General features: G+C 39.3%; 1 protein-coding gene across 1 annotated transcript; it reads right to left on the minus strand.

The window, feature by feature from the left end:
* Window position 1: 1 nt before the first annotated feature.
* LOC104914987 (microtubule-associated protein 1B-like) lies at window positions 2–11,253 on the minus strand (the record flags this gene model as incomplete). The annotated part of the gene is made up of 3 exons (XM_019610200.1): window positions 2–1,453; window positions 7,500–7,640; window positions 11,164–11,253. Coding segments are annotated over 3 exons (1,683 nt in total), but the record flags the coding sequence as incomplete, so codon positions are not given.
* Window positions 11,254–11,274: the final 21 nt, after the last annotated feature.

The following is an 11,274-nucleotide window of genomic DNA, read 5'->3' on the forward strand; positions in this document are numbered from 1 at the left end:
TTTCCTCTTTCTTTTCTTCAGGTTTTGCTTTGACTTCCTTTTTCACTGACTTTTCCTTTGTTACTTTTGGTTTTACATCTGTAGCTTGTTTTTCAGAAGTTTCAGATTTCCCTAATTGCTCTTCCTTACTGGTTACATCTTTTTCTGCCACAATAGTTTTGGTTTCTGGTTTTGCTGGTTTCTCTTTCTTAACTGGAGTTTTTTCTTTGCTTTCTAATTTCTGTGGCTTTTCCGGTGCTGGACTAGGTTTTGCAGGCTCCAGTGTTTCTTCTTTAGATTCTTTTCTGACAGTCTTGCTTGGTGGTGTCTTTGCAGCTGGCTTCAGACTCTCCTTGCTGTCTGTTCGTTGTTTCAGCTTTGCTTGTTTCACAGCAGGTGAAACACTAGCGATGTTTCCAGTCAGGTCTTTTTGTGTAACCATTGGCTGTTTAAGGAAGTCTAAGTTTTTCAGTTTTTCTAGTCCTTCTAGAATATTATACTGGGTGCTGTTCCCAGGAAACAGAACTCGGATTATTTTTTCTGCAGGATTAGCTGGATGCCACACAATCAGTGATGAGACAGAAGTGAAATAGGATAATGGAATGTCTAGTTCTTGGCCATTTGGTAGCAGAAATTCAGCTTTGTCTTTGCTAGTACCACTCCACTGATGCATAAAATATTGCATCTCTTTGCTGCTTTTGACAGGATTAAGCACATACATCTCAAGTTTGCCAACTCCCATCTTCTGAAATAAAATGATTGGGTCAATTGTATTTCCTACATTTCTGAAGAGAGGTTCTGGTTTCATAGACAATTTATTTAAGTACTGGAGAGTGAAACAAGCTTCTTCCACACTTCTTTTAACTCTGAAGCTTGGATCCATGTTCTTTAAGTTCTCAGGTACATTAAGGAATACAACTCCTAAATCAGGTGAGATCAGATTTTTCATCCAGTCACTGTTGGTAGTAGACCCTTGAGATTGTTCCTCTTCTAATTCAGCTATCTTTCTCTGAAGCATGCTATTGATTCCCGGCAGGTTATCATCCCCAATATGAGTGAGCAGAATGGAATCTACCCTGTCCAAATGTCGGATAAGTTTCCAAAAGCATGATTTTCTTTCAGATCCTCCATTGATAAGCATATTGAATCCATTCACTGCAAATAATGCAGAGTCCCCTCTTCCACCTGGGAAAATATAACAGCAGGGTTTGGAGAGTTTCAAGAAGCCTCCTGAGGTTGGAGGTTCTAAAATGTCGAAGGGCGATGGCACTTCTACTGATTCTGACAGGTATTCTGTAAATTCAGAAAGTCCTTCCATTTCAGGCAATATGGAAGATGAATTGAGCTTAATGTTAATGAAGTCTTGAAGGTTGTGTCTGTCAAGGTTGGAATTTTTCCAGTCCCCTTCCTCGGGGCAGAAAAGAGTTAAGCTGGCTTTGTTGGCAGGATGTGTGGTGCTCAGTAATTCACCAATCTAGTGTTGTAAAACAAAAAGAAGAAAATGCATATAATTTTTTTTTTTAATGTTAATGTACGTCAGAGCATAATATTCCCTGATCCTAGGAGCTAGAGGACCTTTCTACCACAATTAGCTTACCGCTATTTTTTTTTAATGCAAAGGAACAGTTTACTCCTGGTCCCTTCCTCATTGCTTAAAGGAGGAAATAGTCCCAAGGTTTCCCCTTTCCTTCTCCTCCCTTCATAGGAGGATAATACAATCTTTTATATTCAGAGAGGATGAGATTTACCACTGTTAGCACTGCCACTCTCTGCCACTGACTGATGAGTCTCTATGATGCTCCAACAAATCCAGGAGATCCATGCAAATACCTATGAGAAACAGCACATTCCTTTAACAGGCTGTATTACATATAGGTGGCAAGGTTTTAGCAGCAAGGGGGCCGCAGTGGTGACCTCTGTGAGCAAAGCCCAGCAGCTGCCCCATGTCAAATCTCAGCCAGCTCTGGCTGCTCCAACAAGCCAGAGCTGAGCATGAGTGACACTGGGTGTGCTCTGGGAGAGCATGGTTAAGAAAGGGGAAAACTGACATCGGCAGCTGGGAGATAGGAGTAAGAAATGTGAGAGAAGCAGCCCTGCAGCCACCAGGGTCAGTGCAGAAGGGCAGAAGTTGCTTCAGGGGTGGTAGAAGAGGATGAATAGGAGGAAGGTGTTTGTAGATTGCTTTTAGTTCTCACTTCTCTAGTCTGTCAGCAACAGCCAACACATTACACTAACCTTGCTTTCACTGAGTTTGTTTGCCCATTCATTTGTGATCTCCCTGTCCTTATCTAAAGCCATGCACTGTTTCCATCATATTTTCACTCTCTGTTCTGCTGAGAAGTGAGAAGAGTGAGAAGTCAGCGTGGTGGTGCTGAGCTGCCTATGAGCGCGAAACCATCACGTGCCCTAGTGTGAAAAGCTTTTTTTCTGTTCCAATCTGAACTAAAACCCAGCACTAAATAGTTCCAGGTTACTACATAAGCAAACATGAGAAAGAATGACATATTTTAAATCATCTCCTAAAGGTGGGGAAACAGCCCATCTCAATTGTGTTTGTTCTTAATAAAGAGAACACCAAACTATATAAAATTCTTTAAAGAGTAATTCAGACATAAGATATCACAATCTTCTTTACAGAAACACAATTGTCAGTTTAGCTATAAGAACAGTTTCCATAAAGATGTTATAGATTATGCTACAGCTGAATAATTTGAAAGTCTTGGACCACAAACTGAATCAGAGGAAAAAATGTATATATATAAATGAATGATGTTTGATTTCAGTAGACCTCTGTGGGCCTCTGTGTATGCTTTGCTTCCTTTCCTTGTGTTACATTATTTATTTTCAGCATTTACTAAAAATAAAACTCAGCAAAGATGCAGTGTCTGCTATAAACACAAAAATAACCCAACCAATATCTAAACAAAGCGGAAAATAAATATTTTTCTATCTATCTTCCTTTGTCAACCTTACATAGTATTTAAACTGTTTGATAGGAGTATAAAGACATTTCACTCATATGTCAGACACAGCTTTGTCTGAAAAAGAGCAAAGGAAAATGCAAAAAAAAAAAAAAAATGAAAGCAGTGTGTACAGAAAAGGATAAAAGATAAGGAAAATGGGAGAGGCTTATTCCAATTGTTTGTCACAAAGTTAAGAGGTGCAGCAGAAATCACAGCTCTGAAATGGCTCTTGAGGATAGCCATGTTGTCCCTCTGATCAGGGCTGCAAACACATTATAAGGGAGTAAAAAACCCATTCCTTTGGAAAAATAAGTGAAAGTATGCTGCATACATAAGGTGATAAATTGTGTACATAATGTTTGTCATGTGGGCCAATTTTCTGTCTAGATAAAATCTGTGCAGTAATTCAGTAACCTAATGTATATATCAGGTCAAGGTTTGGGGTTAATCCAGTCTAGTTTGTATTACACCATATTTGGATTTCTGCTTCATAGTTCTAGATTCAAACTCTGTTTGCTCCTAAAAGTTGGCACACATCATGCAGATAGTGTTAAGCTACTGGTAGTGCAGGCCAACAAAGAGTTCATAAAAAAATTATTCCCAACATAGATCCTATCTTCTAGAAACAGCAAACTCAGTACTTGACCTGAAGAGGCCTTAATGGATTTGCATGTCTAACAGTGACACGAAATACAATGACAGTTTCATGGAATCACAGAATGGCTTAGGTTGGAGATCTTTAAGATCTCTACTGGATCAAGCTGCCAAGGATCCCACCCAACCTGGCCTTGAATGCTTCCAGAGACAGGGCATCCACAACCTCTCTGGGCAATCTGTTTCAGTGCCTCACCGTCCTTTGAGTAAAAATTTCTTCCTAACATCTAAACCTAATTCTCCTCTCTTCTAGTTTAAAGCCATTCCCCCTTCTCCTATAACTATCAGACCATGGAAAAAGTCACTCTCCCTCCCGCTTGTAAGCCCTCTTCAAGCACTGGAAGGCTGCAGTGAGGTTTCTCCAGAGCCTTCTCTTCTCCACACTGAACAAGTCCAACAACCTCAGCCTTTCTTCATAGGAGAGATGTTCCAGCCCTTTCACTGCCTTCGTAGCCCTCAGTAACTGCTCAGTAAGCAGTTCCATCACTTACTCTATTTAATAACAAAAAGATAATAACTGCTCGTTGTCTTCCCTGGATTAAAACTTAGTCCAGGAGCAAAGAACTACATTTATGAACCCAGCCATCTTTTCAAGCACTGCAGTACATCTGTTGAAGGTAAAGAGCAAGGCCTCTGCTCAGAAAGAATACAAGATTGCTTCATATCCTGGACCACAAAGGGAAAAAGAAAGGTTTTCCTCCACTAGATGCTGTTGAAAAGGCAGAAGAATAGGGCATCTTCAACATTTTGGCACAAGAAAAGTAGAAAACATTAAGTATTGTGTGCAATAAGATCTGCAAGCTAGAGATAGATTCCTGAATTGGGCTCCAAAAGACATTTTTTTATTCTTTGTAATCTCACTCCATGACCGTAGTTCAGATAATGAACAGAAACAAAAACATAAACTTCATACTAAACTCATAAACTCTACATGCCTATGGGTCCAGGACAGAACAGGAATGCTCTATTTATCATTTGGAAAAACACTAAACAATTCTTTTCTAGCTTTTCTTTCTAATAGTTCTTCCAGTTTGCAGATGTTTTGAAAATTTGCCATTAATGGAAGTATGTAAAAAATGTCACACTCACAAACTGCAATATGTGAAGCAGGATTTTTCTTTGGATTTCTGAAATACAGAGAAGCAGTGAGAAGTCAGTGACAACAAGCTGGACACCACACTTACAAAGGGCTGTGCTAGCTGGCAAACATATCAGTAGCATAGAGGAGCCATGGAATCCTCCTTGGAGCCTATGGGAATGTGACCCACTTTCCACACAGAAGTCCCCCTATGGCTCTAACATGTTGCCAGCCATCACCACATCACTCTCAAGCCAGATGTTTGGATTCCTAACTAATGGTAGGATTCCAGACAAGCAGAAATGGGATCACGAAAACCAAGACACAGATGGAACTACTCTTGGTGAGGGATGTTAAAAATAAGAACAGATTCTACAAACACACTGGTCAGAAAAGACAGGCCAAAAATAGTGCAAAAATAGTGCAAAAATAGTGCACCCCTACTATTATTAACCTCAGATAAATGAGAAGGGAAGACTGGCTACAACATACATGGAGAAGGCTGAAGTACCCAGTAAATTCTGTGTCTCTTCACTGGCAGCCAGGCTTCTTGTGTCACTCACATTCTCAAATCTCACATCCCTGAACCTCTAGGTGAATACTGGGTGAGCAAAATCTCTCACACTCTAAGAGAAGAGCAAATTTGAGACCACCTTAATAAGTCTATGGGGGTGGATGACATTCATCTGAGAGTCCTGAAGGAACTGGCTGATGTGGTTGACATGTCGCTGTCCATCATAATTGAAAAATCATGACTGACAGGTGAGATGTAGAGATAGGAGTTTGCAGAGTGGACTATTCAGTGGATGAGGAACTGTTTGGATAGTCACAGCTAGAGGGTTGCTGTCAATAGTTCTATGTTCAGGTGGAGGTCGATCACAAGTGGTTCCTTCCAGGGGCCCATCTTGGGACCTCTTTTACATCCTTATCAATTGATTGAGAGTACCCACAGCAAGTTTGAAGATGACACCAAGCTTAGTAGTGCAATTAACACAACAGAAGGAAGGAATGCCATTCGGATGGATCTAGACAGGCTCAAGAAGTGGGACCATGTGAACAGAATGAAATTCATCAAGGTCAAGCAAGGCCAAGTGCAAGATGTTGCACTTGGGTTGGTGCAATCTCAGATACGCATACAGCCTGGTGGAAGAACTCATTGAAAGCAGTCCTGATACGAAGGACTTGAGAGTCCTAATGGACGAAAAGCTGGACATGAGCCAGCACTGTGCAGTTGTAGACCAGAAACCAATTGTATCCTGGGCCACAGAGAGGGGTGGCCAGCAGGGTGATTGTCCCCTTCTATTCTGCCCTTACAGGGCCCTATCTGGAGTACTGTATCCAAGCACGGAGTCCCCAGCACAAAATGTGGAGCTGTTGGAACAGGTCCAGAGGAGGGCCACAAAGATGATCAAAGGGCTGGAGTATCTCTCCTATGCAGAAAGGTGGAAGTAGCTGCGTTTTTTTTAGCTTCAAGAAGAGAAGACTCCATGGAGATATCATTGTGGCCTTCCAGTACTTGAGGAGAGCTTATAAGCAGAAGGGAGACTGACTTTTTCATGGCCAAATAGCTATAAAACAAGGGAGAATGGCTTTAAATTAAAAGAGGGGAAATTTAGATTAGATTTTGAGAGGGGAAATTTTCACTATAGGGTGGTGAGGCAAGGGAACAGGTTGCCAAGAGAAGCTGTGGATATCCCATCCCTGAAGGTGTTCAAGGCCAGGTTGAATGAGGGCAGCCTGATGTAGTGAATGGCAACCCTTCCTACAGGAGGGCTGGAACTAGATGATCTTTAAGGTCATTTCCAATCCAATCTACAATTTGCCTCTAGTTTTGCATGAAGTACCATGTGTTCCTTCTTAGCCAGAGGTGCATGGAGTTCAGGCTGGCTATTCAAAAAAAGTAACTGCAAACTAACAGTGACTTTTAGGGATCAAATGCATTTCAAAGAGCAGGAATCCAGTTCTTCACCAAGCCTTACAACCATATGCTGAGCAACTTTGTTTTGTGAACACTATCAAATGGATACAATAAAGACACAGTTGTGCAAACTTTACTTTTTCAGTTCTGAACTTAAAAATCTTACTCCATTGAAATTCTCCTAATTAATTTTGGAAACTAAAATCCTATGAATGCAGCCATATAGTTTATTTAAATATACGACTTACACAACAGCCAAATTAAGTGTGACAGCTTGTTTACTGTGGGTTCCTGCCCTATGGGAGCTTTCAGACACAGCACATTAAGCAGGACATCAAACTAACAAGTCATGAAACAAACAGCATTAAATATTGGTATACTTTATATTTTTGGTTAATAAGAATTGCAACATATACAGATTTCACTGGCCAAATTTTAAACACTACAGTAAAGAAGCCAAGCAAATAGGTGTACAGAATACTACAGCTATACAGACTGCCTCCGTTTTATTTAATGTCACCTATGGCTCAGCTGCCAACAGGCAAGAACCTCTGTCAAATTCAATTTTACATCTCTGTGTTAGCAGCTTAGATAAATCACCTGTACGTTTCAGGAAAAATTCTATTTCCTTTATTTTCCTTTGTAAAAAGTTCATTGGTTTTCTGTTTCTCACAGTTAAAACTTAGTTCTCCGAATCACAATGCAATTCTTCAGTTAAATGATCCACATACAAATTAAAGCAAATGAAATAGATATTTTGGAAAAAACTCATCATGAAGAATAGAAAAAAAAAATCAACATGAAGCTGTCAACACTAACAGTAACTTAATCCATAATGGCATTTTTTATATTCTTGAAACCTGTGCCATTGCATGGCCACAAATGGAAGATGCTTTTCTAAACATACCTCTTGATCCGTGAAGATCTCAATGAAGTTCTGGAAGGAGAAGGATCCTGACTGAAGGATGAGCTCTCCTGTGTTTTCAAAACACTGTCCAGTGAGTACAAGGAGCTTGTGTCTTGCAGCATCTGTAATCATCAAACGCACCTGGAGTAAAGGAAAGAAACAGATCAACGATAGGAGCTACGATGTGTTTCTCCATTCCTCTGAGAATTTTACCTCACTTAATTTAACATGTTTCACAGCAGTATTCCAGGACTGCTGAAACATTATCGTTACAGATCTGCTAACAAAAGACAACAAGAGAGGAGCAAAAGAAGGCGTAAGAAGTGACTAGGCAGAATCAAACTAAAGACATGAGAAAAAAAGCAGGGAGCGGAAGAGAATAAAATCCAAATGATAAGTAATATTTTCAATTAACATTCTTCGTGTAACTCTTGGTAAATTTTAATAGCACAGTACTGGGATAGCCTTTGATAACTGTTTCCTATATGCTAATTTACACTTTACACTACACTTTATTTTGGGAGGCCATTCTTTTTAACCCTCTATACAGCATTTCTTGTCATTCATGTGCAAAAATGTCACTGAAAAGTAACAGATACAAGTAATAATTCTGCTTCAACAAAATCATAAATTTTAACATCAGGCATTCAGATACCGTCAAGTGAACCATTCACATACCTTGATGCCAATAAAGAGTCTTTCTGTAGTGTGCTAGCCAAAGATCTTTTAATACACACTTAGTATATTATGTGGGTTGGTGGCTCAAAGGAACTTACTATTGAGAAGTTGCCTTCTTCTCCATTTTGAAATAATTCTTTATTTCTTTAGAGTAGATTCTTACTACTTTGCTTGACTCTCAGTACAGCAGATAGTAACTCCTGTTTCTGCCTATTTAACTGCACGCTAAGAAAAATCCACATGCTCACTGTAGTTTTATTGGCTAAACTCAACTTAAATTGAAGAATAAAATTAAATAACACCTTTTGTAAGATCCTATACTGTTGCAATTTGCAACTGTTTGCAAATATATCAGAAGTTTCGCCCAGCACTGAATAATCAATTCAGAATAAAGTAAGGCATGAATTTCAAGTTTGGTAATTCCTCTGTTCAAGGAGAATTAATATAAAACAGAGTTGTGATTCCAGAATAAGGCTATTCAGATATTAAACTAAATGAGAAGAGTCCATCTGAAACAATTACACAAGTAGATATTGCATCCAAACTCCATCTCCATGGAGATGACATAATCACCTCAGCACTCCTAGCAAGCCATTCTTTCAAATTCATATATTGACTGTTAAGCAATCAGTTGTTCTGAATAATTCCCTCTCACGCCAGGGAGGCTGAGCCAGGAAATCTTGATCTAAATCTCTACTGAACAGTTCATGTTCTCAGTGCAAGGAGAAAAGAGACACTGAAGAGTTTCTGTCTGAAAGAGGATGGTTACCGCATCTTCACTGTTATTTTATTAAACAAGCAACCTCGACTTTAAGCAGCAGAAAGTTTCTTTAATTAAACACAGGACTAAAGCTGATTGATGAGTACTTGCACTAAATGATTATAAATTCAACAGTGTCCATCTGGATCGAGTCTATCTATTTCTATTTCAGAAAACAATACAGATAAGTGCAGTGGAGTGTATGATGTGTGTCTGAAACCCTATCAGTTTCAATTGTATTAAAACTATTAAAGAATTGTTTTCCTCTACTGTCTTTTCTCTCATTGCTGGCAGCAGGAAAAAAGGCAAATAAATGCTTACAGATTGCAGAGCATAACATATTATACACACAAAAGAACTTCCAAAGACACATTAATTCTGTGTCTGGCTGTAATCAGGGCATTCTGAGGGACTATCAGAATATTGTCTGCTGATTTCAAGACCTTAAAAAAAAAAAAAATATTGCAAGGTGATGATTCCATTCAACTTTACCCTTGGTTGAAGTCACAGATTGTTTAAAGAAAGCGAATGGCAAAACATAGCCTCAGCCAAAAGCAGATTACCTATGGTACAGTTGTGGGAGTATTATGGTAATGGGGCGGGGTTTTAAAAAATGAGGGAACTGTTAATAGTTTTCAAAAATTTGTTTTCTTAAGTCAGTTCTCTCCTTTTGGGCTTCTCTCTTTTGTAAGGTATTTGGCAGCTGACAGAACATGATAAGAGCTGCGGGCAGAACTATGCTTAAACTACCACCAGTACGCCTGTCACCAGCCTAATTAGCAGAAGTTTGTTCTAACATCTTTTGCCTTTATTTTTCTTGAACTGATAGATTCAGTTTCCTCTTCTGATGAAGTCAGACCTCCATGGTATATCACTGTCTCCTGAACTGCAAGCTGGAAAACTTTTGATGCGTGAAACTCAATTTTCTAATTTGCCATATTGGGCAAAGAATGTCTCTTTCAATCTTCATTGTAATTCTCCTAACTCTTTCTTACCATCTCTTCTGGCTTTTGTCCAGCAAGACTGTTGTTTAGTCAGCCAAGGTAAATCTCAGCTTCTAACTTCTGGCTGTGACCAGCTTGGCATGATGAAAGCAAAGCAAAGATTGCCTCCCACAGTCTGGTGAGAGGAAATTAATGGTAACCCAGCCAAATATATTCCTGAGCCAAAGGAGTAAAGCCAGAGTTCAGAAGTCATTAATTGGCCTCAGATCATGTTCTTCCATGTGGTCACACAAAAGAAGACAAGCAACAGCAATAGCATTTCCCTGCTGTTGGCAGTTCCTTCTGCACACACTTTAAAGCTTTTTACTCTGAAAGCCTGAATGTATTAAAGACAATCTTAAAAGAGCCGCTGCCCAGTTGCCCTTCCTCTAACGCAATGTAAGACATTTTCACACATAATCTTGAAGTCAATTGAGTTGCCATTAACTAAGGTTGATTAACTACTTTTAAAAACTTTTAGAACTTAATAAATTTCATTTGCTTCAGTGTGTTTCTTCCTGTTGGTAAAAAAAAAAAAAAAAGAAAACAGACTTCTTTTTTACAAAGTACTGAAAGTAGAGCCACTTCATTTATCCAAAGGAATCATACTATGTCAGTGTTTCCCAATACCAGCAAGCACTACAATTATCCCTGTTTTTCCAACCTTCAGTCTCACTAGACAAATTTCTCAATTTTGTCTTCAAATTCCCTGCTTAGTTCTTCAGCTCTAGTAAGTTTATGAGGAACTGGCACTATCAAGAGTCCATAGATCATGTCACATGCTCTTTGAAAGACAGACCATATGGATCATATTAGAGTCACCACTACACAGACTACAGGTCTTCTGAGACTTAAGTTTGTCTCAGGGCACCTGGTTTCTTTTCAGGCTTTTTGTTTGTTTGTTTGTTTGTTTGTTTTTTTTAAGTAGAGTCCAGAGCTATCAACAGTAGAAGAACAGAAGAAAAACAGATGTAATTTCATCACTGATGCTTCTTCTTCATCAGAAAGGGAAGTTGGTGCATTATGAGGAAAGGAGTGCTAGGATCAGAGATCTGCTTCTGTCTTACATCTTTGACATCTTACCAGTAGTCTAGGAAACCAGAGAGAAAATCAAGGGAAGGTTGATAATTTTTACGGTACTTACTCCTAACGTGTTTTCATCTACAGTTTGGATCTGCTCTCACCCTGCCAACCTAACAGAGCTTTTACAACCCACCTAGTGAAATGTTTCTGAGTGTCTTACCTCGGTACTAACTGCTTCATCCGAGGGATTGATCAGGACTACGGTTTCTAAGACATCGCTTCTGTGGTGAAGAATTTTCTGACCTGCAAGCACAGAAAGAAATAAAAAAGA

The sequence above is a fragment of the Meleagris gallopavo genome, chromosome Z, assembly GCF_000146605.3.
Source record: "Meleagris gallopavo isolate NT-WF06-2002-E0010 breed Aviagen turkey brand Nicholas breeding stock chromosome Z, Turkey_5.1, whole genome shotgun sequence".
In the NCBI taxonomy this organism is placed as follows: Eukaryota; Metazoa; Chordata; class Aves; order Galliformes; family Phasianidae; genus Meleagris; species Meleagris gallopavo.